The sequence below is a fragment of the Python bivittatus genome, unplaced genomic scaffold (assembly GCF_059951505.1).
Source record: "Python bivittatus isolate LINGU-HERP-01145 unplaced genomic scaffold, Pbiv_v1 ctg000980_np1212, whole genome shotgun sequence".
Lineage (NCBI taxonomy): Eukaryota > Metazoa > Chordata > Lepidosauria > Squamata > Pythonidae > Python > Python bivittatus.
This window is the reverse complement of record NW_028277125.1, coordinates 8,134,154-8,159,258: the sequence shown is the minus strand read 5'-3', so window position 1 is coordinate 8,159,258 and position 25,105 is coordinate 8,134,154. Positions and strand designations below refer to the sequence as shown.

At 45.3% G+C, this 25,105-nt stretch overlaps 2 protein-coding genes across 4 annotated transcripts in view; both read right to left on the bottom strand.

Moving 5' to 3' along the window:
- LOC112542793 (T-kininogen 1-like) overlaps positions 1–4,745 on the bottom strand; it is a 33,191-nt gene extending 28,446 nt beyond the window's left edge. Inside the window, exon 1 of one of the 2 annotated variants that reach the window (XM_088132033.1) lies at positions 4,646–4,745. The gene's annotated coding sequence lies outside the window, so the exon portion shown is untranslated. Of the gene's footprint in view, positions 1–4,590 lie in introns of both variants that reach the window. The other variant, XM_088132034.1, reaches the window with a different exon arrangement.
- A 6,278-nt stretch (positions 4,746–11,023) lies between these two features.
- LOC112542810 (uncharacterized) overlaps positions 11,024–25,105 on the bottom strand; it is a 38,999-nt gene continuing 24,917 nt past the window's right edge. For both annotated transcript variants that reach the window (XM_088132131.1, XM_088132132.1), the window contains 9 exons: positions 24,314–24,395; positions 23,556–23,725; positions 21,462–21,569; positions 20,926–21,027; positions 18,324–18,402; positions 17,688–17,839; positions 16,956–17,063; positions 14,807–14,899; positions 11,024–11,708 (listed from right to left, as the gene is read on the bottom strand). In XM_088132131.1, the coding sequence (XP_087988257.1) occupies positions 11,664–11,708; positions 14,807–14,899; positions 16,956–17,063; positions 17,688–17,839; positions 18,324–18,402; positions 20,926–21,027; positions 21,462–21,569; positions 23,556–23,725; positions 24,314–24,395 (939 nt within the window). In that variant the 3' untranslated portion in view covers positions 11,024–11,663. The remainder of the gene's footprint in view (positions 11,709–14,806; positions 14,900–16,955; positions 17,064–17,687; positions 17,840–18,323; positions 18,403–20,925; positions 21,028–21,461; positions 21,570–23,555; positions 23,726–24,313; positions 24,396–25,105) is intronic.

Below are 25,105 nucleotides of genomic sequence, written 5' to 3'. Positions count from 1 at the left end.
GCCTGTTGCACCCCATCCAGACCCCCACGGCCTCCAGGCACCGCAAAAGGGTGGTCACGGCATCACTCAGATCATCCAGGATAGAGATGTATAATTGGGTATCATCTGCATATAGATGATTCCTCATCCCATAGTGGCAAATGATCTCACCCAGTGGTTTCATGTAGATGTTAAAAAAGGAGCGGGGAAAGTACTGAACCCTGCAGCACCCCACAAAGGAGGGGCCATGGGCTGGACCTCTCACCCTCTATCATCACCAATTGGGACTGGCCCTAGAGGAAGGAGCTAAACTAGCACAAAGCTATGCTACCCGCCCCAAAATCCCCAAGCCGACCCAAAAGGATACCATGGTCGATGGTATCGAAAGCCGCTGAGAGGTCAAGGAGGGCAAGGATGGATGCACTACCCCTATCCCGCTCCTGCCAGGGATCATCCAGAAGTGCGACCAGTGCTGTTTCTGTCCCAAATCTGGGCCTGAAACCCGACTGAAAAGGGTCCGATAATCTGTTTCATCCAGGATCCTCCGGAGCTGCAACGCCACCACTTTCTCAACCACCTTCCCTAAAAAGGAGAGGTGGAAGACTGGATGAAAATTATCCAGTACAGTGGGGTCCAGCGATGGTTTCTTGAGGAGGGGGTACACCAGCGCCTCTTTAAAGGCCACTTGAAACACTCCCTCCCTCAAGGATGAATTTACCATCGCCTGGACCCATCTACACATCACCTCCCAAGCTGCTTTAACTAGCCAGGAGGGGCATGGATCTATTTGACAAGTGGTGGCATTTATAGTCTGGAGGATCCTGTCCATTTCCTCAGGTCCAATAGGATCAAACTGCTCCCAGATAACAGGGTAAGTACATACTCCAGGCAACTCCACAGGCCATGCCACATACTTGGTATCCAGCTGAGAATATATTCAAGCGATTTTATCCTCCAGATGCCCAGAAAACTCCCCTGCATGGCCCTGCAGGTGGGTCACTGGGCCCACCTTTCCCAAAAGAGATCAGGTGACCTTAAACAGGGCTGCTGGGCAGTATTCTGTGGATGCAATAAAACCAGAGAAACGTTGACGTTTTGCCACTCTTACCACCACAAGGTAGGCCTTAATAGCGGCTCTAGCCTGTGTTCGGTCAGATTCAGTCCTTGTTTTCCTCCAGCAGTGCTCTAGACATCTTTTAATCCTTTTCAAGATCCTCAACTCCTCTGTAAACCACAAGGAGTATTGGGCTCAATGGGTCAAGAGAGGTCTCATGGGTGCAATCTTGTCCAAGGCCTCAGCCGCCTTCCTATTCCAGGAAGCAGCCATGGCCTCCGCTGGACCATGCAGCAGATCCTTGGGTATAGCCCCCAGCTTCCTTTGGAACCCCACTGGGTCCATCAGTTGCTGGGGGTGGACCAATTGAATGGGTCCCGCCTCCCTGCAGAGGGGTGTAGTACAGGAGAATCTCAAGGCCATCAGGGTGTGATCCAACCATGACAAGGGGACAGATTTAATTCCCCCTTCAGATCACATTGCCACTGCTCTGACAAGAAAACCAAGTCCGGTGTGAGGCCACCATCCCGAGTCAGGTCGTGAATAATCTGGGACAGGCCCATGGCTGCCCTGGTGGCCATGAACTCCCAGGCTGCCTCTGAGGGACATCCCAGGGGTGGCGGATTGAAGTCCACCAAAACCATAAGTCTGGGGAACTCCACTGCCAACCCCGAGATGGCCTCCAGGAGCTCAGGCAGGGAGGTTGCCACACAGCAGGGAGGCTGGTATAGCAGCAACAATCCCAACTGTTCTCAAGAACCCAACTTCAGAAACAGGGTCACTTGTGGAGCAACTCCCCTGAAGGCCAACAGAGATTCCCGGATGACAACAGCTACCCCTCCTCCCCTGCCCTGGGGTCTCGGCTGGTGCCAAACTGTAAACCTGCCTGGCCACATCTCCGAAAGGGGTACAGTATCAACCCAAATATCTCTATGCAGTCCCTCTGGAAGACCTGCTTCTTCTACGAGAGTAATAGAACTATGGAGAGATATGCTGGGATTGCATATCCCAACTATGCTGGGATTGCAGCCTTGACGGAAAGAGGGAAGATCCATTACCAAGGCAATGAGGAGATAAACACTGCAGAAGCCGAGGTGAGGGGTCTGGATCTATGCCTGATGCTCCAGTCCTTGTGGCAGCATTGCTTTGAAATTTGAACTCCAATAAAGCTTTGAAAGTTCTCTGCATACACTTCGAAAATGGCTGTAGTGCAGAAGATGGCACACTTTGATCCATGTTCTTGCCATGTTCTTGGCAACAGACAGTAATGTGCTGCAACTGACTTGCACCAGCTTCTGAGAACCAGTTGTTACTAGACAACCTGTGACCTGCTGGGTCATCGTTTCAGAGATATTTCCTTATCTAAACAGAGAAACAGAATGACCAAGGGCAAAAAAGCAGGAATGTGAGGACTTGCTGCCCGCTTCCCCATTGACTTTGCTTGTGGGAAGCTGGCAGGGAGCATCAGAAATCCTTCCTTCCTCCCTCCCTCCCTCCATTTTCCACATACTGTATAATATAGGCTTGCGCTGTTTGCCCTTCCCTCATAATCCTCAGGAGAGCCCTGCTGAAGGCTCTTTCTCCTCCTCTTCAGCTGACCTGCAGAACTGCCTGCCACTTTGCTGAGGGAGGTGGAACAAAAGGAGCCATGGTCCATGAGGAAAACTGCACCCCTGCTTCCCATTCTAATGTGTCCCCAAGGGTCCTCTCCCTCCCAGGAGGAAGAGGGCACACCCATGAACTACCGGCACCGCCAGTGGCCTTGCCAGCAGGCATCCAAGTTGCTTCCTCATCCTTCCCTCAATGCCCACAGCCATTAAGAGATTTCAAATTTCTGCCTCGTTTCCAAATCAGCCAATTGCCACTTGCCTGTTGGGCCTTGCTGCCAACTGATTGGGCACAGGGGACAGGGAGGTGGGAAAGAGGACAAGGATATGCCCATGACGATCACATGACTTGGGCTGACTGTGGTGGTGCAGCAGCACAGCAGTGCTGAAGCAGCCCCAAATTCCCCAAATTTCAATCCGAGCGGAGTCATGGGTCCTGGATTTTGGATGCATTCTGTAAGTTTGTTTGTTTGTTTGTTTATGTATGTATTTATTTATTTATTACATTTGTATGCCACCCATCTCCCCCAAAGTTAGCACATTTGAGGTACCTTGATTCAAAAATTGTTGCCCTATGATGCACCATTTCACCCAGTTGAAGGTTACAGATACAAGAGTTTTAGTAATATATAGACTTTTTCCAGAATATTGTGAGCTGGTTAAGAGCAGAGCTGAGCCATGGGACTGCCCTTGAAGATCGCTCAAAATCTGAAAGCTCGAACCCTAACCCTGGATATCTTCCTGCTCTGAAATGAATCTGCCCATTCAATAAGACCAGGGAGAGAAGAAATGTTGAGGGAACTGTTGCTGAGGGAGTTTCATCTTCAGGACCCCATAATTGGGCCTTTTCAGTGATGACCCTCCTTCTGTGGAACAATTCACCCTCACCTATCCAGCTTGCTTCTTCTGTGCTGGATTTTCACAGGGCTGTAAAAACGTGGATATTTGACAAAACCTTGGGGGATGCTAGTTTGGACCTGACCTTGGGGGATGATATCTTTATGCATTGTTTTTGGTTCCCTCCCTCCCTCCCTCCCTTCCTCCCTTCATTCATTTCGGTGTTGTCTTTTTCCTTATACATTGCTCTGAGCCAGTTGGGAACGGAACAGCACAGAATGCTTAGTAATAAATAATGACAATAAATAAGGAGCAGGATCCAAACCACCATCTCAAAAGGGACATGAAAGCCTCCTTTTCCTGGGCATCTGGAGAATTTTCTCAGCCAGAGGAAACACTGTAAGGTTAGATGGATGAATAATTTAATCTGTCAGAAGACAATGTTTTATATTCTATTTATGTCATGATGAGCTCAGATTCAGAGGAGGAGACTGACAATGAGCAGCCAGCTCCAGAGTTACCGGATGAACTGCTGTCTGAGCAGCTGCAGGCAGAGGAGGTGGGGCTGTCTGGCAGCCAGCAGGCACAGCTGCCGCCGGTCTCTGAAGATGAAGAGGTTGAGCTACCACCCCTCCCAGCTCAAGAGCTTGCTGTGCAGAGAGGAGAGGAAAGGCACTCTGTGAGGCTTCTTGCAAGTAAGGAGCCTCACCCTTCCAAATGAACAACACCAGAGATGTTCCTATTTTAGAAGAGCAGCAAGTTCAAGCTTCTCCATTGATGGCAACTTCCCATTAATTCCCACTCCATGTGCCTTGATTCCTGACCTGCAAACCTCACGATCTTGACTCTGGGACCGGAGCGGCTGACGAACCTTCTACAAAGTGTTGACCCCCAGACTCGCCTGACCGTTGTTTTGGATTGGAACTCTTTTAAGGCAAGCTTGCTCACCTTTGGGGGACTTGTTTCTCTACTGCCTGTGCGTCTGTGTTTGCACTCCCATTTTCTTGCCGCTTGTTTATTTACTTTGTAAAACCATTTAGTAAAGTCTGCCACCATCCCTCCATGTTCTTGTGTGTGTTTGGCCTAGGACAGGATGGTTTGTCATCAACCCACCTTTTTGGGGAAAAGGAGGTAGTGGTTGTTCAGTCAGCACAAAGAAAATTCTCACCGAGAATGCCCAGGGTCACTGCAAGTCGCTCTCCTTACTGCTCAGCTGAATCAGCTTCAGTCTTCTCAAACTTCAGCTGCAGTGGCTCAGCCCCCACGCCGGAAATGCCCAGTCCTTGTGCCGGAAAAATTTGAGGGGATGTTGGCCCAGCTTCCTGTGTTTTTTGCTCAGTGTAAACTTTATATGAGTCTCTGGGCTGATGATTTTCCTACAGATCTCTTCCGTGCAGGATTTTAAATTAGCTTGCTTTCTGGTTCCGCAGCCAGGTGGGCTGCTCCGTTGCTTATACAACAGAGCCCCCTGCTGGATGATTTTGACGAATTTAGCCCGCAACTTCAAACTATGCATGAGAATCCTGTAAAGCAGTGGTTCTCAACCTTGACAACTTTAAGACATGTGGACTTCAATTCCCAGAATTCCCCAGCCAGCCTTGCTGGCTGGGGAATTCTGGGAGTTGAAGTCCACACATCTTAAGGTTGCCAAGGTTGAGAAACACTGCTGTAAAGACTCACTGCTAATTGACGCACTAGAGAGCTGAGGCAGGGTCACCGGCCAGTGATCAAGTATATTAGTGAATTCTGTCTTTTGGCCCAGGATTTGACATGGAATGATGCTGCCTTGGTGGCTCAGTTCCAGGAAGGTCTGTCCTCAGAAATATCAGACAAACTGGCCCAGACTAAGTGCCCACAGACCCTGCAGACTCTCATGCATTTGTGTCTTCGTACTGACGGCCGCTTTCAGCAATGGAAGGCAAGGATATATACCTCAATGGCACCACCACTCACACCATCTCAAAAACCCAGGGATTTTCCTTTGGAGGAGCCTGTGCAAGTGGGGAGTGCTCGGCCTCATCTTAGGCAGAAAAGGACAGACGCTGGCGTGAGGGACTGGGCCTGTACTGCGGAGACCAGGGTCACCTAGTTACCACACGCCGTTCCAAGAAGGCCAGACTTTCTCAGTCAGGAAATGGGCTCAGCCTAGTTTAGGAAGCCTAGACCAGGCCAAGCTGGAGGCTAGCCAAACTCAGGTGCCCTGTGTTACTCCTGCCAACTCCTTGTCGTGACTCTTTCTTTACAGATCCTAGGAAGGCCAGCTTTACAGGTCCATGCCGTGGTTGACTGAGGGGCCACTGCAAACTTCATGGATGAGAAATTTGCCAAAGAGTGGGGTATTCCACAGCATGCAATAGTGCCTCCTCTGTTAGTGGAGTCAATCAATGGCTGACCACTGTGCTTGGGACCAGTGACCAATAGACCCAGTGCAAATGCAAATGGACAGTCACATAGAATGGTTGGAATTCTACCTGGCATCTGCACCCCATTTTCCTATTGTTTTGGGGCTAGAGTGTCTTCAGGCCCATGATTCTCATATTGTGTGGTCCTCAGGGGCCATCACATTTGGAAGCTCTTGTTGCAAGTCTCACGTGTCTCAAATATTGAACACCCTTGTTGCTGGGAAATCAGGGCCACCTCTCCAAGGTCTCCACCAATTTATGGACTGTGCTTACATCTTCAGTAAAAAAGAGGCAGACCAGCTCCAACCACTCAGGCCCTACAATTGCCCCACCAGTCTGGTTCCTAGAGCCAAACTTCCAGTAGACCACATCTATTCCTTATCAGAAGACAGAATCTTACCAGACTAAATCTGTACTACACTAACTAGTGGATATACCCTGGGAAATTCTAGGGAGTGGCTATCCTCAATCTCTTCCTCTTCCCACACTCCTGCTCCAGCCTGTGCTGTCTCTTGATTCGTTCCCCTTCCTGGAATGTGTCCCTCCTTCCTGAGAACCTGGTGCTCTACTGCATTCTACCCTCTGGAGTCTGATGGACGGACTGAACGGGTTATTGCCATTCTGGAACAATACCTGCACTGCTATGTTAATTTCCAGCAGCACAACTGGAGAGACCTCTTGGCCCTTGCAGAATTTGCATATAACAATGCACAGCACACATCCACCCAGGTGACACCTTTTCTGACCAACTACGGATATCAACCTTGATTCTTCCCATTATCTTCTACAGATTCTTCTGTTCCAGTTGCTGATTAGTTCATGCAGGAATTGTGGGTGATCCATCAAGTTCTCCAACACCACCTGAGAAAAACTGAGGAAGACTACAGATGATTTGCAGATCAAGATTGTCAAATGGGTCCTTCTTTAGATGTTGGAGACTTACAGTATATGGTTATCCACCAAATATCTCTCCATACTGCCCATCACAAAAATTGGATCATCATTTCTTGGTACTGTTTCCTGTAGAGGCTATCATCAACCCTGTGACCTTTTGGATTACTTTACCTCCCTGTATTCCTGTACATCCTGTGTTTCATCGGTTCCTCTTGGTACCGGCAGTGACCACAAGTCCCCATTGGCTGTGGCACTTCTACCACCACCTTTCAATGTTCATGGAGAACCTGAATATGAGGTAGCCCACATTCTGGACTCCCATCTTCACCAGGGATGCCTGCAGCATCTGGTAGACTAGAAGGGGTATGGACGAGAGGAGCATTTCTGGTAAGATGTGAGTAATGTTCATGCTCCCCATCTCACATGCCTTTTCCATCAGCGATACTCACAGATGCCCAGGCCTCAAGCTACAGGAGAAGAAGGTTGTGAGGGAGGGATAATGTCATGATGAGCTCAGATTCAGAGGAAGAGACTGACAATGAGCAGCCAGCTCCAGAGTTACCGGATGAACTGCTGTCTGAGCAGCTGCAGGCAGAGGAGGTGGGGCTGTCTGGCAGCCAGCAGGCACAGCTGCCACCGGTCTCTGAAGATGAAGAGGTTGAGCTACCACCCCTCCCAGCTCAAAAGCTTGCTGTGCAGAGAGGAGAGAAGAGCAAAGGCACTCTGTGAGGCTTCTTGCAAGTAAGGAGCCTCGCCCTTCCAAATGAGCATCAGTGGGGCTGTTCCTATTTTAGAAGAGCAGTAAGCTCAAGTCTCTCCATTGATGACAACCACCCATTAACTTCTACTCTGTGTGCCTTGGTTCCTGACCTGTGAACCTCACGATCTTGACTCTGGAACCGGACCAGCTGATGAACCTTCTACAAAGTTTTGACCCCTGGACTCACCCGGCCACTCTTCTGGCCGTTGTTTTGCATTAGAACTCTTTTAAGGCAAACTTGCTAACCTTTGGGGACTTGTTCCTCCACTGCGTGTGTGTTTGCACTCCCATCTTCTTGCCGCTTGTTTATTTACTTTGTAAAACTATTTAGTAAAATCTGCCAACCCCCCTCCATGTGCTTGTGTGTGTTTGGCCTGGGACAGGACAATTTAGATGAATTGATGTTTATTGCAATGGAATTATCAAGTAAAGGTAATGTTTCCACACCTGCCCTGGATGCCAGTCCATTTCTCAAACCAGTTCAAAGTGTTGATGATGATCTTTAAAGCCTGGAATGGTTTGGGACCAAAGTTTCTGAAGAAATGCTTCTCCTTGATGTACCTGTCTGGGAACTGTGGTCATCTTTGGAGATTCATTTCACCAAGGGAAGTTGAGTAAGTGGTTACAATAGGGTGAGGGCCTTCTCAGATGTGGAAGGGCTTTATTTAGAGGAAAGTGCTACTTTTCCCAAGAGCCCCAAAGTCAGGAAGGGCTCATGGTATGTGAGGTTCTTTTTTCCTTTGGAGAGAATTTTTGTAGGACTTTTTGTTTGTTTTTAGTGTTTCTTTAATCTTTCTTAGTTGTTTTGGGAGCCATGGTTCCTTTGGTCATTGAGGGGATGCTGGGAAGGACTCCTGGGTATTCATGTAGCCTGGTGGCTCTCAGAGCCAATCAGATCTGTTCCTGCAGCCACCTGCAGAATTCTTCATTGCTGGTGAGAGGAGTGACAGGTGGCAGAGAAGGAGAATGAAATTTGGGAATCTGGAGGCAGTGGCAGAGCTGGGAACCTTAACTGATGCTGGTAACAGGTCCCTGGGTATCTTGGAGCCCTGGGTCAGCTCATCAGCTGAACAACAGAGTTGCATTGCCAGAGTAGAGCCAGTGGACCAGCAAGATGTGCATCTTTGTGCCTAGAGTGTCTGGAGCTAGCAGCAGAGCAAGAGAGTCCCATTATCAGAGTGGACCCAGTGAACCAGCAAGATGTGGGCCTCTGCACCTAGAGTGGATCTCCATGGCAACAGTGCATGGAGCTGGCAGGAAACGGGCTCTGCTTTACCCTTGAGTGTTGCTGCAGAGGCCGGTTGGGAGCCAGGAAGGCTGTAAGAGCCTGACCAGCGGGAGGTAGAGGCTGAGCCAAGGGCCAGGGTGGCAAGACTAATGGCTGGCAAGACTGGCAGGATGGAGTGGGCTGGCTGCTGCAAGATTAGTGGCCAGGCCGGGACCGGTGTTGGCAGAGACTCTGCAACAAGATCCCTGGGTTTTCCCAATTTCTCTTGTGGGTAAGTGAAGACAGTGACCCCCAGGGTGCTTTTTGCCTGGGGGGAGGGCCTGGGGTGGTGGTCTGTGTAGAAACAGAAGGAGGCCGGAGTGGCAATGGGAATGCCAAGCGGGGGTGCGGGGATCTGGTTCTGTCCTTTGGTTCCAGGACTCTGGCAATTCCAGCGGATTGCCTGCAGGCTTCCAGAGAACCAGTCCCCTTGCTGCTGCCAAGGGCTGTGGGCAGAGCCCCTGTGCAGGCAGGGGCTAAGGCTGTCAGGGGGCACTGTGTGTAAGTGTGCATGTGTGAATGAAAGGAGGTTTGAGTGGCCTGGTCTGGCCTGGTAGGGAGGAAGTGGGGGTGGGAGGGGATTGGAGGGAGGAGGAGAGAGGCCAGGCAATTCCATCAAGGCTGTAGCAGGCAGGAGTAGGTATGGTGGGGATCTGAGGTTGGGCTGCCCTGGGGGATGCTGGGTGCACTTTTGAGAGTGATCCCAGGGTCTGGCCCTCAGCATAAACCCTGGGCTCTGGCTATCGCTTGTGAAAGCCAGATCATTTGTGATCTTATTGTGGATGAGGGTGCCAGCCTGGCAAGTATAACGGAGACCTGGGTGGGCTCGGGTTTCCTGGGTGGACTCAGGGGTTTCTTCTCTTGGGCATGTGCCCACCTGGCTTTTGGGTTTTGCATCAGCTGAGACCCCAAGGGAAGTTGGGGTGGGTTGGCTGTTGTTATCCATGAGTCATTGAGGGCTCTTGGAGATGCTGCTCTACAGATAAACAGATGTGAAAACCTCTGGTGGAGGTTGCTACTGATGCTGCAGGTCAGCCTTCCCTATTTGAGCTGTGGGATTCAATCACTAGGCTGGCTTTCGAGATCTCAGCCTGTTAGTTCTTGGGAATTTTAATTTGCCACCTGGAAATGTTGAGTCTGGGCAGCTTAGGAGTTCATGGCCTAGGTGGCAACTACACTCTCAAGTTATTGAGGGCCTGACACAGATCAGTGGTCACACATTAGATCTGGTTTTTGTCTTGGGGCAGTTGCTTTTTTAAAAAAAATAATTCATATATTTTATGATTAACATATTGAAATTCAAAGGAAGTAGGGAAAGCATGAACCAAAAAAAAAAGACTACTACGTTTAGATTAAAGATAAAAAAATAAATCACTTTCTAGGGATGATACCTCCTCCCTTTCCCTTCTGTTTGTATCCCCTTCCACCAGCCACATGGCCTGTACCAGGTCTCCCCAGGCCTCCCCCACTCCCCTGAGGCATCCCTGTACTCCTTACCTGGGACTCTGTCCACTTAACGACCTGTGATTCTTGCTTAATGATGGCAGCTGGGAGTGCTGGGATTGCAGTTGCTAAGTGAAGCAGTCACGTAATTCACTTAATGACCACATTGCTTAGCGACCTAAATTCTGGTCCTAATTGTGGTGAGATAGCGAGGACTACTTGTAGTTGCCTTTTGCTAGGCCTTTATGCAGCTTTGGTGGCCAATCTTGGCTTTTATTTGTAGTACCTGCCATGCCAACATGCTTGGGGCTTGCACAGGCCAGATAATCTCATAGGGGGCCCTTGGAGAGTCTTACTTATTGGCCCCCCCATTTCCTTTGGGATGAATTGATGGAGAGCTGTTCTAAACTGAAATTGGGTCCATCAAGTGCAAAGTCTTCCCACCATCAGAAAAGAGAAAAGCCTGCTTAGATAAATCGTGGAAAACACTGTAACCACCTAGAGTTGCTGGGAATCATGTGGTATATAAATTTTAATAATACTATAATAATAATGTGGTGTAAGACTACAAGACAGGGATTTTAGGAGGGCCATCCAGTTGGGTTTCTTAGCTGGGGCATGCATGGATATGTCTAAGCTTGGAGTTTTCAAGACATCATGGTGGGGCACCTTCATTTTGAGAAGTTAACTGCTCATGAATTTGGGCTCTGAGGCCATAAGTTTGGTTAAGCCTTCAGTGACTTTTCTGATATTTCAAATGAAGCAAGTTTAGCCCTCCAGTGCTTTGATACTTGTCTTTTATTTGTGATAGCCAAGGAAGGGTGTGCAATCAAATGTACGGCATGCCAGTAGTAGAAAGAGTGGACTAATTAATACAATTGTACTGATGAACTGAATATGCAGTTACTACAAATTTGTCACAAAATAATCATTGCAATCAGGTATAGGAAAATAGCTCACATTTAACATTTCACTGAAAGAGGCCTGGCTAATTTAGATTACAGTGAAACAACATAATTCACCCATGGGTGAATGCAAAGGCTGTATTCTCTTCCAAGGAATTATTTTCTCACCAGATTTGAATGGAAGTGACACTGGTTTACTCCAGAAGACAGTTATGCATATCGTTTGCTGGCTGAGCTGACTGAATTAAATTTCTTGTTTGACTGTCTGCCAGTTACCTTCAGATAGTAAAATATCTATTGGCCACTTCCTCTTTCAGAAAATACTTTGAAATGAGCAATTGACTTGGAGTTGACAAATGGCTATACCATTTGTATAGCTTCAACTTCTTTGGAAAGAATCTGTGTTGGTTTTTTATGCCCATGTCTGTGTCCGTTTCTATTTCCCTGAGTATAGGATCTTCTGGAAGCAGGATGAAATTCTTCCTCAGCTCTTGTATTTCTTTTTTGACGAGGGGTCACTTTCTTGTGAAAGGGGTAAAACCAGGAGGTCTAGAAGCAAGCTGAGAGGTCATTTAATTATTGAGAATTCTCCAAACAATGTATTTATTTAAATTTGATTAACATATTTATCCCACTTTTCCACTTAAAAAGCACTAATTATATAAAATAGTAATTAGAAGAGATAAGATATAAGAGTGATCTCTGATCAGGCTTGGTTTCTGATCAGCCAGTTCTCCTAAGTGTACCAGCCTGTCCTTCCCATTCCACATAGAAAATCCTTCTGAGCACTGGGTGAACAACTTTTTCATTACCTGGGCAGAATTTAATGCTTTTTAGGACAAGGCCTACTGTGGGATGAGATGAAGCAAAGTGGGAAGAGTAGGATTTTCTTTTTTCTAGATCTGTTTTTCTAAGAGTGTGGATAATTGTTATTGTTTGTAAATGGTTACACCTATTTTGGTCCACAGTCTGGCAATCCTTAGTTGAAAGAGTGATAGCTGACATTTTCTTTAATGCTGCCAAGAGTCCTTCAACATACCTGAAAACTGTGTGGTCCATGATGCAGCTCCAAGTGCTTTCTCCCCTGACACCTTTCTGCTCCTCTCCTGCATTGGCTACCTGATGCAGCTTAGGTAGGGCCACCTAATAGTAGGGCCAGCTGGGAGATGTACCCTAGAAACTCAAAGGCATTGTTCCTCTTCCTGATTGCTACCAGATATATTGGCTGGTGAGTGTTTTTGCCTCCAGACACCCAAGTGAGAGCAGGGAGACTGAAAGGTGATATGATGTGTCTATGGCTGGGGGCAAATGGGCTGGCTGGCCAATTTTAGGGTTACTAGTGTGATGCAAAAGGAGAAAGGTTGGTCTGGGGAACTGGGAGAGAAGGCAGTTGGGAAGTGAATGAATGGTGGGGTGAGAGCAAATGCTGCTGCTTGTGGGGAGTGAGTGAACGCTGCCTCTTGCTGAGCCTTGCTGACCTGCAAGGCAGGGTGCAGGGTGGCCAAAAGGGCATAGATGGGGGGAAGATAGGTGGGGGGGGAGTTGCAGTGTCCCTATAGTCGTAAGTGTGGGCAGGCTGCTAAGCCCCCAAATTTTGATCATGTGACCACAGGGGCGCTGCAATGGCCATAACTTCGGGCCCAGGTCATAAGTCCATTTTTTCAGCACTGTCACAATTTTGAGCAGTCGCTGAATGAATGGTTATTAACTGAGGACTACTTGTATTGACAAATACCATTAGAGAAGGCTTCAAGAGAAAAGCCTGCATTTGCCATACTCCAAGGGCAATTTCAGTATACTAAAATGTCTTTTGGGCTACATGAAGCTTCTACATTTCAGAGGTTCTACTACATTTCTTATGGACAAGCTATTACCTGGCAAAGGAAAATGGTGTGAAGCCTACTTAGATGATAATGTGGTATACAGCTCAAATTGGGAAGACCATTTGAGACATTGAGAAAAAGTAATCAAATTGAAGAAAGCAGGATGTACAGTCAACCCTACTAAGTGCCATCTAGGATTTCAAGAATTTAAATACCTGGGATTCTTAGTTGGAAATGGGGAGGTTAAATCTCATGAGAAACGTATATACGGGTCAGGAAGCCACAGTACGGATAGAACATGGCAAGAGAGACTGGCTTCAGGTCGGCAAAGGAGTATAACAAGGCTGCACACTCTTCCCTTATTTATTCAGCCTATATGCTGAATATATATTAAGGGAAGCTGGACTGGAAGAAGATGAGCATGGTTTTAAAACTGAAGGAAAAAAACCTAATAATCTGCGCTATTTATTTATTTATTAAATTTTTTCAACCGCCCACCTCCCCCAATGCTGATGATACTACCCTGATAGCTGAAAATGCAAAGAATCTGCAAGCTCTAGTGTTAAAAGTCAAAGAACACAGTGAAAAAATGGGATTAAAATTAAATATAAAGAAGACCAAACTAAAATGACAACAGGTAGAACAAGTCTGCTAAAAAGGAGGGAGGTATGTGAGGAGAGAGGAGTGAAGTTGAAAGTGCCCTCTGCGTTTAGGAAAAGCAGTGCTGAAAACATGGAGTGGCTACTGCGAGACAGAAACATCACCCTCCTCATTCTCCCCAAAGCTAGGTTCAGCTCATGACTCCCCCCACCCCACCCCAAAAGAGACTTAAGAATTTGGCAAGGCTCTACCAGGAAACTTATGGTGAAAGCATTCAATTCCCTACTCCCAACCTATTGAGACAGACAGACAGACAGACAGACAGACAGACTGGTATAGACTCATCCTACAGGCATCTACACCAGTGTCCCAGCCAGTTTTTGGTCACACCCAACTATTCAACCCATAAAGCTGGCTGGTTTAGTCACACCCTGTTTTTTTCAAGGACATGCCAATGTCCATAGAAGGTCAGGTTAGCACATCTCCCCACCCATGAACTTAGCCTAGAAAAGGGAAAACCAACCCAGAGGGTGGGTGGACAAATGGGAGAAAAGGAAAAGAGGAAGAGACGGAAGGAAGCAACTTCTGGGCAAGTTCAACAGCTAGCAAGAGGGCTGAAATCCAGCTTCCAGGACTACAAGCCATGTTAAACCACCCAATTCAGCTTGATCCCTGCTTGGAGTTCAGCTTGGGTGCTGAACGGCACCATCGCTTGAGCTTGGCAGCAACTTTGCTACGCAACCATATTTACAAAGGGAGCAGCCACTCATGGGCAGAACATAATCTCTAGTGTGTCCAGGAACTTTTGGAAGGCGATGAGGACCATATGGCACTTCAAGAACTTTGAGAACTGTAAGGACTGAGCCCCTAAGACTTCTTTATGAGACTAAGCCAACTCATCAGGGCTAGGAGGGTAGTCTTATTATGGGAACTGTGGTCCAAATGCACACAACAGCTGCCCTTGCTGAAGTTTGCTAGGCTGCAATGCAGTTGTAGTTTTAACCATTTTTGAGATAAACCATTTGATAAATTTAATTCCTACCTCAGAACTTCTACCCCTTTCCACCACCTCCTCTAACTTATTATCTTCATAACTGTTTATAATTGAATATCTGCAAACGCTGATGACTAGTTGTTTGGGAAGTACACCAAATTCTGTGCTTACACACTGGTAATCATATCCTGCACTAGGAGGAGAAAGTGATAGGGCAAAGGATGGAGACAGATTAGAATACCTGAAAAGGTGGTTGGTCTGTGCAGGTAATTAGATGTATGACAGTTGACTTCCCGGGTTTCACATCAGCCAAGGTATGGCAGAACAACAGGTTCTGTCACCAAAACAAAACAGAAGGGGACACACTCATCACTGGTCATCTAGTTACTCCAAGCCCTCTTGTCTGAAGGAGGTATTTAAATTGATAAACTATTTGTGCCATATTAACAGAGTCAGAAGTTACCAGTACTCTTGTACACCATTGTAGTACAAGTATTCCACCTTTAAAATATCCTCTGAAACAAGTCTAAGTGGGGTGAAAGTTTGAAGTAGATACACCAAATGCAATCTTCATTCCATCTGAGAGGAAGCCTCTAGATTTTGGGAAGTTGATAAATGCCAGCTTAGCATTCATTAGTTGCAAGTACCACCTTCTGCATGGAACTTTTTCTTAGTCCTCAGAAGAAGGTGGAAGGTGGAAAGTGTTGAAGTTGCCTTGGTAAGGGGCTTTGTTGTTACAGATTGAGTTCTTATTGAAGATGGTTGTACCGTGAGAATGCTATTGTCCATGTGTTTTTCTGTAGTCTCAGAGTTTAGCTGCCTCTCAGCAATAGATATTTCCTTAGCAATATTTGGAATATTGGAGGACCTCTTATCTATGATGTTGGTGGTATTTGTCCGAGAGTGATAAAGACCAAAAGACCATTTGTATGGCATGTTGTTTTCCTTTCCATTTTCTTTTCTGTCACTGCCCTGGTCATTGGAATTTACTGGGGATATACCCCTGGAGAAAAAGTCAGTAATTCTTGACTGTTTTTGAGATTTAATGTACACATCCACATCTTCAGTTACTGGACATACCCCCTTTTGTTTATAAACATCTCTAGTGAGGACTATTGTTTTAGTATCTGAGATTTTCCTTCATCAGGTCAGTTTGTAAACAGCTTTCAGTAAGTGCTTGCAGAAGCTCTGCAAAGAAGGAGCTATTACTTTAAGAGCATAGTCTGAAATTGCAAATTTTCTCTTTATAATATTCCTCAGACACTATCTAGTTTAGATGACAAATTTCACAACCTTCCAATTTCTTTATATTCATTTGTAATCTTCAAGTGGAGTGTTAAAGCCCACACATTTTGGTATAACTTTCAGGATGCCAATACAATACCTTAACTACATTTATTTCTGGGGGTTCAGATAATTTACAAGGCTTTCTCTTTCTTTTACTCTGTCTTCCCTCTGAGTAGTCCAAGATAAAGTTTCATACATAATTTGCTTTAGAGATTATGCTCCAACAGGGGGTAATTATAATAAAAGACTCAAAAGATCACATAAAACTCTGCTTTATCCTCCACATCCTCCAGAAGTTATGAACTATGCCTGGACAGGGCAAAGTCAGAGGAAACTCTGGTGGAGATCCGTAGTGATCTTGACCTGTAACCCAGTTGTCCGACTTGGATATAGGGGCAAAAGACTAATAATCTTTTGTCAAACATTGACATGAACACAAAATATGATGCAGAATAATTATAATTTGAGTGTTGTTTTGGAAAATTGTGCATTTTTCTGAAGGCTGAAGTTTCACTTATGTTCTCAACAATTCTAAGACTTTTGTCTACGATTTGTTTCTTTGGGCAACATGAATTCATTTGACAAGTTGAGGCAGGGAGTATAAATTAAAACAACAAAATCCTGAGTTATTACTCCCACATCAGTGTATGTGGGTATGGGTGTTCACGTGTTCAGAAACCATTCCCAGTGTGGGGATGTGCAAACATGTTGGGATCCTGGGGTTTCCAGCTGACCAGAATTATGTCTTCACTATCAGGAAAGCACCAAGTTGGGAAAAACTGGTTTGTGGAGCATAACTTGACTTCACTTAATTATATCCCAGTACTATTTTCTTACTATATTTTCTAATAACAAACTCTGGATTTTAGTAAGCTAAAATGGGTTTGGATAGTTTAAGGTGGAACTCAGCCACTGAGTTATGGTTTAGGTTTGACTAGACATACATAGGATTGCCCTATCAGAAAGATGATTTCAAAGTTTAATAGCTTAAGCTTTGAAACTGCAAATTCTCACCAACCTTCTACTTCAAATATGCACTTTAAAGATGAACTCTTGTTTTCTTAAGTAAAATATTCCTATTGGAACTAATCCTAACGTCTTACATCATCTTCTACAGCAGTAGAATCTTCATTTGGATGCTGGAACTCAGGCTTGGAGCAATAGATTTTCTGCATTATGAAGTCAATTCTGTAAATAATTCCAGACAGAACCTGAAATTCAAAGGAAAAAAATGACTGGCTTTTATACTGGATGCTGGGAAGCATGAACCATGAAGAACAAAAACCTTAGCTTGCTGTCAGGTTACTCATGCTGGGTTCATTGGCCCCCAGGGACCCATTCCTTCTCCATGATTCTAATGAAAACAAGCAAGTGAAAAGGCCATGGAAGGATAGTCTACTGGTGCCTTAGAGGCATGTAAGAAGCTGCTATATATCAAGTCAAACCATTGATCCATCAAGCCCAACATAGTTGATGTTGACTGTCAGGACTATCCAAGGTTTGAGACAGGAGTCTTTCCCAGCCCTTACTGGAGTTGAGATCTTCTGCCCACATGTTTGTTCTTTGCTAGAGCCATTTTCCCCTAGCACAGAGTTTCTGCAGCCTGCTGGCCTTTCATAGTCTGGTGCCCTCCAGCCTACGTTCCCTAGACACTTTAACATATCTGCAAGGCATCTAAGTTAGGGAAATTTGAAACATAAAAATCCCTGGTCTTCCACTATAAAATTTGTACAAGGCCAGCAGAGTTGGGAAAACTCAATAGGTGACTCTCTTGGTCCAAACCAACTTTTTTAAAAATCTAAGTTGCAATATGGTGGTACAGGCAGAATTCAAACCTGTTTTGTAGCTTTGGTTACTTTTACACCTTTAGAACAGTTTAAGTATTTCATAATAGCTTCCAGAGGCTCCTTCAGTTCTGGGCTGTCAGGTGGAATGGGCATGAGGCAAGCACTGCACTTATAAGCTGGAGACTTAGCCTTTTCCTCAACTGTTAAAAATAAATATATAGACAGATTATTCCAAAATCTAAAGGGTTCAAGAATAACAATCTGTATCTGTGTTGTTTTCATAATGGAAATAATGAACACACTTTACCTGTAACTTTGCCCATTTGAAAAACGCATTGGTACTAATTGTTCTGTAGCAATTTGCATTTGCTGTTAGTGATCCCATTGTGTGCTTATTCATTGCATCATGGTCTCCAATATGTGTATACAAAGGTCTGCAATGGTTTATTCTGTTCCACTATATATGTAAGTTATATGTAACCCAACAGATATTTTTTGATTGGTCTTGTCCTCAGATGGCCAGTCTGTGCTCTTCCTGATGTTGAACAGTAGATACCAACATCAGTTACCAGGATTTGGAGTCTAACAATATCAGGAAGGCCACTAACTCAACCAATTGTGCGAACAAAAAGCCATGAAGTTGTGCTCAAGCAGTACTGAATCAAGAAAACAGCAGTCACAAACCTTGAACTTCGCACTCCTGTTGAGTAGTCACCAGTGAGTTTCCACTAATATAGATATCAACTATGCAGGAACCTTGTTGCTGGAAATGGACAAAAAGGGAAAAGAAGAATAAATCATGCTTTTATTAGGGAGTTTCTTTGTCTCACTCAGGGAATTTTTTTCTAGGGATCCAGATGGCATTACGTGAGTGTAGCTGGCACAAAGTATGAGCTCACACACATAGAATACACATTCCCTCATCTTAGATGAGATTAGTAAAGTGGAGTGGGGAGAAATGTACTTTCAGATTTGCAAGATTGGTGTCAGCCTCGTGTGGTAGTCCAGACAGGAAGCACAGCCACTTGAGCTAATTCTACATTATTGTAAGGTTACATTAACAGAATCTTGCAAGTCTGAAAGTACATTTCTCCCCCATCCCCTCTATAGGCCAAGAAACAAGGGAGAGTCCCCTCTGAAATGCTTGCCCCGCCGACACTCCTATGGGCTAAGTTGTCTTTGATCTGACTGTTCCCTTGGCTGTGGCTCTTCTGCCTGTTTCCCAAAGTCATTCCCACACACCATTACACAAACCTTCATTTCCTGGAGAAAGGAACTAACACATCTCAATAGGAAGAAAAGGGATGAAAGCACAATAGAATGTCACAACTTGTAATAACTAGCATGGGTACCATGATCTCTGTAGAGTATAAAAGGGGGAAACATGGTTTTGGCAAAGCTGGGATTCTTCCACAAGAACTGCTTGGAATCTCCCAACTCTTTCTTCCACTTGGAAGGAGGAAAAGGGCACTCTCTCTTTCTCTTTACTTTTCTTTTAGGAGTGTATATTGTGTGTGTGTGTGTGTGTGAGTGGATGTACTGTATGTTGCTTGCAGAATATGTTCTAATAAAGTAATTAGAAAACAACTGATGGTGCTCCTGGGTTTTTTTTGTGGGGCCTTCATTCTCTGTGTTCAAATATTGCAAATATAGTCCTATATATTTTGAAATATTTGGTGGAGCAGTTGTGAATAGATGATTGGGAGGAAATGCAAAACACTGTGAAATTACTTTCTCAGTTGGGTAGATTGCAATCTTTTTTTTGTCAAAACATCTGGCACAACATAGAGGAGTAAATTGAGGTAGTGGAGGTACCTCAATTTAAAAGCCCCATTTGATGGTGTTTTCACCCAGAACTTTTTCTAAAAGTCCTAGAAGCTCTTGACCCAAATGTATATCCTAAAATCCTCCATTTTTTTTACACAAAGGATTAATCCTATGTGAAAAGTTACTTACAAACAAAGAATGAAAGAAAATGAATTGTATAAATGGATCATTGCTAAAAGTGTAGTCTAGGATGAATAGAATTTATCCAAATTGGCTAGGTGAAGCAGAAAAAGTTTTAAAAGATTTTTCATAAAGTTTACTGGGGAAAAGCTTAAATGTAATTTATGACCTGACAGAATATCTGAAATAGTGATATTTATTGAATTTAGTTCCCCTCTCTGAATTTCTGTCCTTCTCCATCACTTCCTCTGTTTTACAGGTAGTCCTTGACTTACGACCATTTGTTCAGCGACTGTTTGAAATTACGGCGGCGCTGAATAAAGGGACGTATGACTGGTCCCTGAAGTTACGGCCATTGCTGCACCCTCCATGGTCACATGATCAAAATTCTGACGCTTCACAGCCCTCCTCCACTTACAACCACAGGGGCGCTTCAACTCCCCCCACTCGTTTATCTCCCCCCCAGCTATGTCCCTTTGGCTGCCCTGCGCTTGCTGGCCCTGCCACTCCTGCCAGCCTTGCCACTCCAGCTGATTTTCGCTGTCTTCTTCCTGCTGCTGCTGGTGCTGAGGTGCACCTGGCCTAGCCCTTCACAAAGCAGCTGCTGGCCATGCCAGGCCTTCTTTCTGAGGCCATGCCTGCCCCTTGTCCAAATTGCGCATCGCTGGCTAGAAGGTTCCTTCTTTTGCACTGGTGTAACTAGGGCCTTCTTTCATGCGCCTGTCTTGAAAAAGGCAAGTGCATGAAAGAATGCCCCAGCTGTACCAGTGTGAAAGAAGGACCTGGCTAGAAGGGCCCTTTTCAAGGCAGGTGTGTGAAAAAAGGCCCTAACTGTGCCGAGCCTCACATGGCCAGCAGTTTCCTTGCAAAGGGCCAGGCCAGGCATGCTTCGTCAGCAGCGGGAGCAAGAAGACAGCGAAGGTCAGCTGGGGCAGTGGAGTGCACGGCAACAGGGGCTTCAGAGTACAGGGTGGCGAGGGCGACTGCAGCTGGGACTGGGCTGGGGCATCTGGGGCTTCCTGGGACATGGCAGCTTTGCACCGCACTGTTGGGGCTTCCCGGGGCGTTGCGGTTTTGTGCTGCACTGTGGCTCAGAGGCTTTTTGCAGCCCCAGAGCTGTGGCACACCAGGAAGCGCCTTTGTGCCATGCTGCTGGGCCAGGCTGGATCTGGGCTTTGCGCAGCACAAAGGGGCTTCCTGGCACTCCGTGGCTTTGGGGCTGCAAAAAGCCCTTGTTATCTTAATATCTGAATAACTGAGAAAGGTCACACATTGATAATCACATCCTGTGCCTGGAAGAGAAAGTGATAGGGGAGAGGGTGGAGGCAGATTTGAGTACCTGTAAAGGTTGTTGTTCACTGCACTTCACTAGAGGGTCGATTATTGACTGCAGTTCACTTGAGAATTCCTGAAACTCCGAGCCAGAGCAGTACAACAGTTCCTGTACCCAAACAAAACAGAGGGGGAAACACTCATCTCTTGTTGAACGTTGACATAAAAACAAAATACGATGCAGAATAATTATAATTAGAAAGACTGCACTTTTCTGAAGGCTAACCCTTATGACATGTTGTGGGATTGTCCTAGCCTGTTAGGTGAACCACATCATCCTAATAAGCCATCATATGATTTGTTTAGGCACAAGAGTTTTGTTAACCTGGGATTTGGGTTTAGCAATTAGCATGTTGGGTGAACCCAGTTAAAGAGCAGACATACATGGGATTGTCCTATCAGAAAGATTATTTCCAGGCTTTATATGCACCCATAAAGAATTGCAACATTTCCCACCAACAATCTGTTTCAAGAATCTGCTTTAAAATGAACTCTTGTTCTCTTAAGTAAAACATTCCTCTTGAACTAGTCCCAATGTCTTACACCGTCTTCCACAGCAGTACAATCTTCATTTGGCTTCTCAACCACAGCCTTGGAACAATTTGTCTGCTGAATTTTGAAGTCAACTTTATATATTATTCCATTCACAACCTGAAATTGAAAGGAAAAAAATGACTGGCTTTTATACTGGATGCTGGGAAGCATGAAGCATGAAGAACAAAAACCTTAGCTTGCTGTCAGGTTAGCTCATGCTGGGTTCAATGGCCTCAGGGACCCATTCCTTCTCCATGATTCTAATGAAAGCAAGCAAGTGAAAGGGCCGTGGAAAGATGGTCTGCTGCTGCCTTAGAAGCATGGAAGAAACTGCCATATATGAAGTCAAACCACTGATCTATCAGTCCCATATAGTTTTTTTTATTATTTATTTATCAAATTTGTCACTGGCCATCTCAGTAAAAAATGACTCTGGGCAGTTTACAGAAAAGCTAAAATCAATTAAAAATGCAATATACTGTAAAATAGTCCTGAATAAATGATAAATAAATATAGTCCAAGAATTGATGTTAATTGGCAAGTAGCTTGGGGAGCGTGATCCAGGCATCAGTCACCCCCAGGATTGGTTAAAGTTCTTGTTGCCCCACACAAGCTGGCAGAGCCAGGACTTTAGTCCTTTCTGGAAAGCTGAGGGGGCAGGGACCTGACGCCCCTCTGGAGGAAGAATATGCCAAAGGGCAGGGGCAATGGCACAGAAAGCTCTCCTCCTGGCCTCCACCAGCCAACATTCTCTTGCTGACGGGGTCTGTAAAGTAAAGTAAAGGTGTTATATGTGCCATTCTTGGGGCACCCAAGATTGTCCACGCGGCCACATTTTGAACCAGCTGTAGCTTCCAGATACTCTTCAAAGGTAGCCCCGTGTAGAGCGCATTTCAGTAGTCTAACTGAGAGATGACCAGGGTGTGAGTGACTGACCGGAGAGCCTCCTGATCCAGGAAGTTGACATTGGCTGGCAGGACTCTCCATGGTTTGAGACAGGCATCTTTCCCAGCCCTGACTGGAGATGTCAGGAAATCAAAGCACTCACAAATATGTGCTTTGTCAGAGTCATCATCCCCCAACACAGAGTTTCTGCACCCTGGTGGCCCTTCTCAGTCTGATACACTTCAGGCTGCAATCCTTAGACGCTCCAGCCCATCTAGAGGCATCCAGTTGGGAAAGTTTGAGACATGGAAATCATTGGTCTTTGTGATGGAATGGAAGGAGAGGGGTCAAGGACAGAAGCATCTCCTCAGCCCCCAGCGTGAGCATGGGAAAGCAAAGAAGATGAGACTGGCACCACCCTAAGGAATTGGTAGTGTTTAGTTGCTGGCTTGGGGAGTTTGGAGTTAGTCTGCCGAGATTCTGTCTAGCAGGTGTGAGCTAATAAAGTAACTGAGCTGTTCCAGAACTGTCTCGTGGAGTTTCTTGGGCTTCACCTGACAGTCTTCCACTATCAATTTTGTACAAGACCAGAGGAATTGGAAAGGGATTCATGCTCTATGTTGCACTGTTCAGACTGCACCTGGAATACTGTGTCCAATTCTGGTCACCACAATACAAAAAAGGACTGGAAAGAGTCCAGAGAAGAGTGACAAAGATGGTAAGGGGCTTGGAGGTTAAATCCTATGAAGGGCAGTTAAAGGAACTTGGTATGTTTAGCCTGAGGAAGGAAAGGCTGAGGGGACACGTGATAGCAGTCTTTCAATACATGAAGGAATGTCACAGTACGGAGGGTGTGGATATATTCTCCATAGTGCCCAAAGGTAGGACTAGGACAAGAACCGGTGGGTGGAAGCTCTATAGAGGGAGATCCAAACTTAAAATAAGTTTCCTGACAGTGAGAGCTATTAAGCAGTGGGACAGCCTGTCTCCTGGCATTGTGAGTGCTCCATTTCTGGGGGTTTCCAAGAAAAGATAGGATTGTCATTTCTCCAGGATGATATGAGGATTCCTGCATTGGGCAGGAGGTTGGACTAGAAGACCTCCAAGATCTCTTCCAACCTTATGATGCTGTGATCAAGATCAAAAGACCACTGTCCCAATTCAAACCCACTTTTTCTTATCTGAGTTGCAATACAGTGGTAGAGGCAGAATTCAAACCTGTGATGTAGCTTTCAGGACTGCTACAACTTTGAAATAGAAGTCCCTGTTGCTTTTTTCATTATATGATTTCAAAGCAGCTTCTAGAAGCTTCTTCACTTCTGGGCTGTCCAGTGGTAATGGGTTGGGGCAGCCAGCACACATATCAGGAGGTCTCTCCTTTTTCTCAGCTATTAAAAACATAAAGATAACATATAGGTTTATATTAGATTATTCCAAAAATGAAAGGGTGCGAGTATAACAGCCTGCATCAATGTTATTTTCTGTAATGGAGTAATGAACACATTTTGCCCATTGGTGCAAATTGTCCTGTAGCAATTTGGAGTTTGCTGGTAGTGATGGTCTCATTGTGTGGTTATCCACAGTTGCATCATGGCCACTGATTTGCGTATATAAAGGAATGTTTTATTCCATTCCACTATAAATAATTCTGGAAGCCATATCTAACCTGACTGATACTTTGTGATCATTTTTGTTTTCTGATGGCCAATCTGTGCTCCTCCAAATGTTGAATTGCAAGTCCTATCATCCCCTCTACTTTGGATGTCTTAGCTGTGCCTGATGGGTTCTCCCCATTCCCCACATCTTTTGGAAGTATGGTCAGAGAAGGAGGATTCTAGGAACTGTGCTTCAGCAACTTTATCAGGGCCTTCGCATTTGTAGTAGAAGACCCTAAAGAACTGAATACATTCAATGTGAATTTGTCATTGTTGTGATACAGCAAGCAATTCTGAATCAAGGAAGCAGCAGTTACAAACCTGGCAATCTGCACGCCTGTTCTGCATACTCTAGTGAGTTTGTAAGGTCAACGTAGGCATAAACTATACAGGAACCTTGTTGCTGGAAGACGACAAACAGTGATAAGAATAATAAACCATGCTTCTATCAGGGAACTCCTCTGTCTCACTCAGGGCAATTTTTCCAGGGATCCAGATGACATTGCTGTGAGTGTAGCTGACACAAAGTATGAGCTCACACACAGAACACGCATTCCCTCATCCCAGATAACACGCATCCACAGGAAAGAGCACTTTGCCACCTGCACACAATTCTCCTGGCAGAGATTCAGTCAGAACAAGCTTTCCTTCCAGCTCCAAATCTCTCTGTCTATTTGCAGTTTTAGGGAGAATAACCTATTATTTACTCTTTCTACCATATACGCAAAAAGTGTCTATTTGTCTGCATGTGCTCACCCACAGCAGATTGGAAAGGGCAGCTGGTGTGCCTGCAGCCGTTTCCTTTTTCTAAGTTATTTGTAAGTTGTATTTTTCCATTATTCATATTTCTCTGTGTTTCCCCGGTCTTACTGTTGTAAATGGAGAGCAAAGATGCAAACTGCAATGGTTGTAAATCTGTAAATGCAAATCTGTCCAGTGTTTTAGCTGTGTCACAGATTTTGAAATGGATATTTGGTGATTTTAAGGCTTCTTCACAGTGTTCAGAAATACATACAAACACACACACACACACAAACACTTGCATACTCTATTTATCTGTCTATCTATCCAATCATCTATCTATATAATCTCTATGTATCTACCTATCTATAT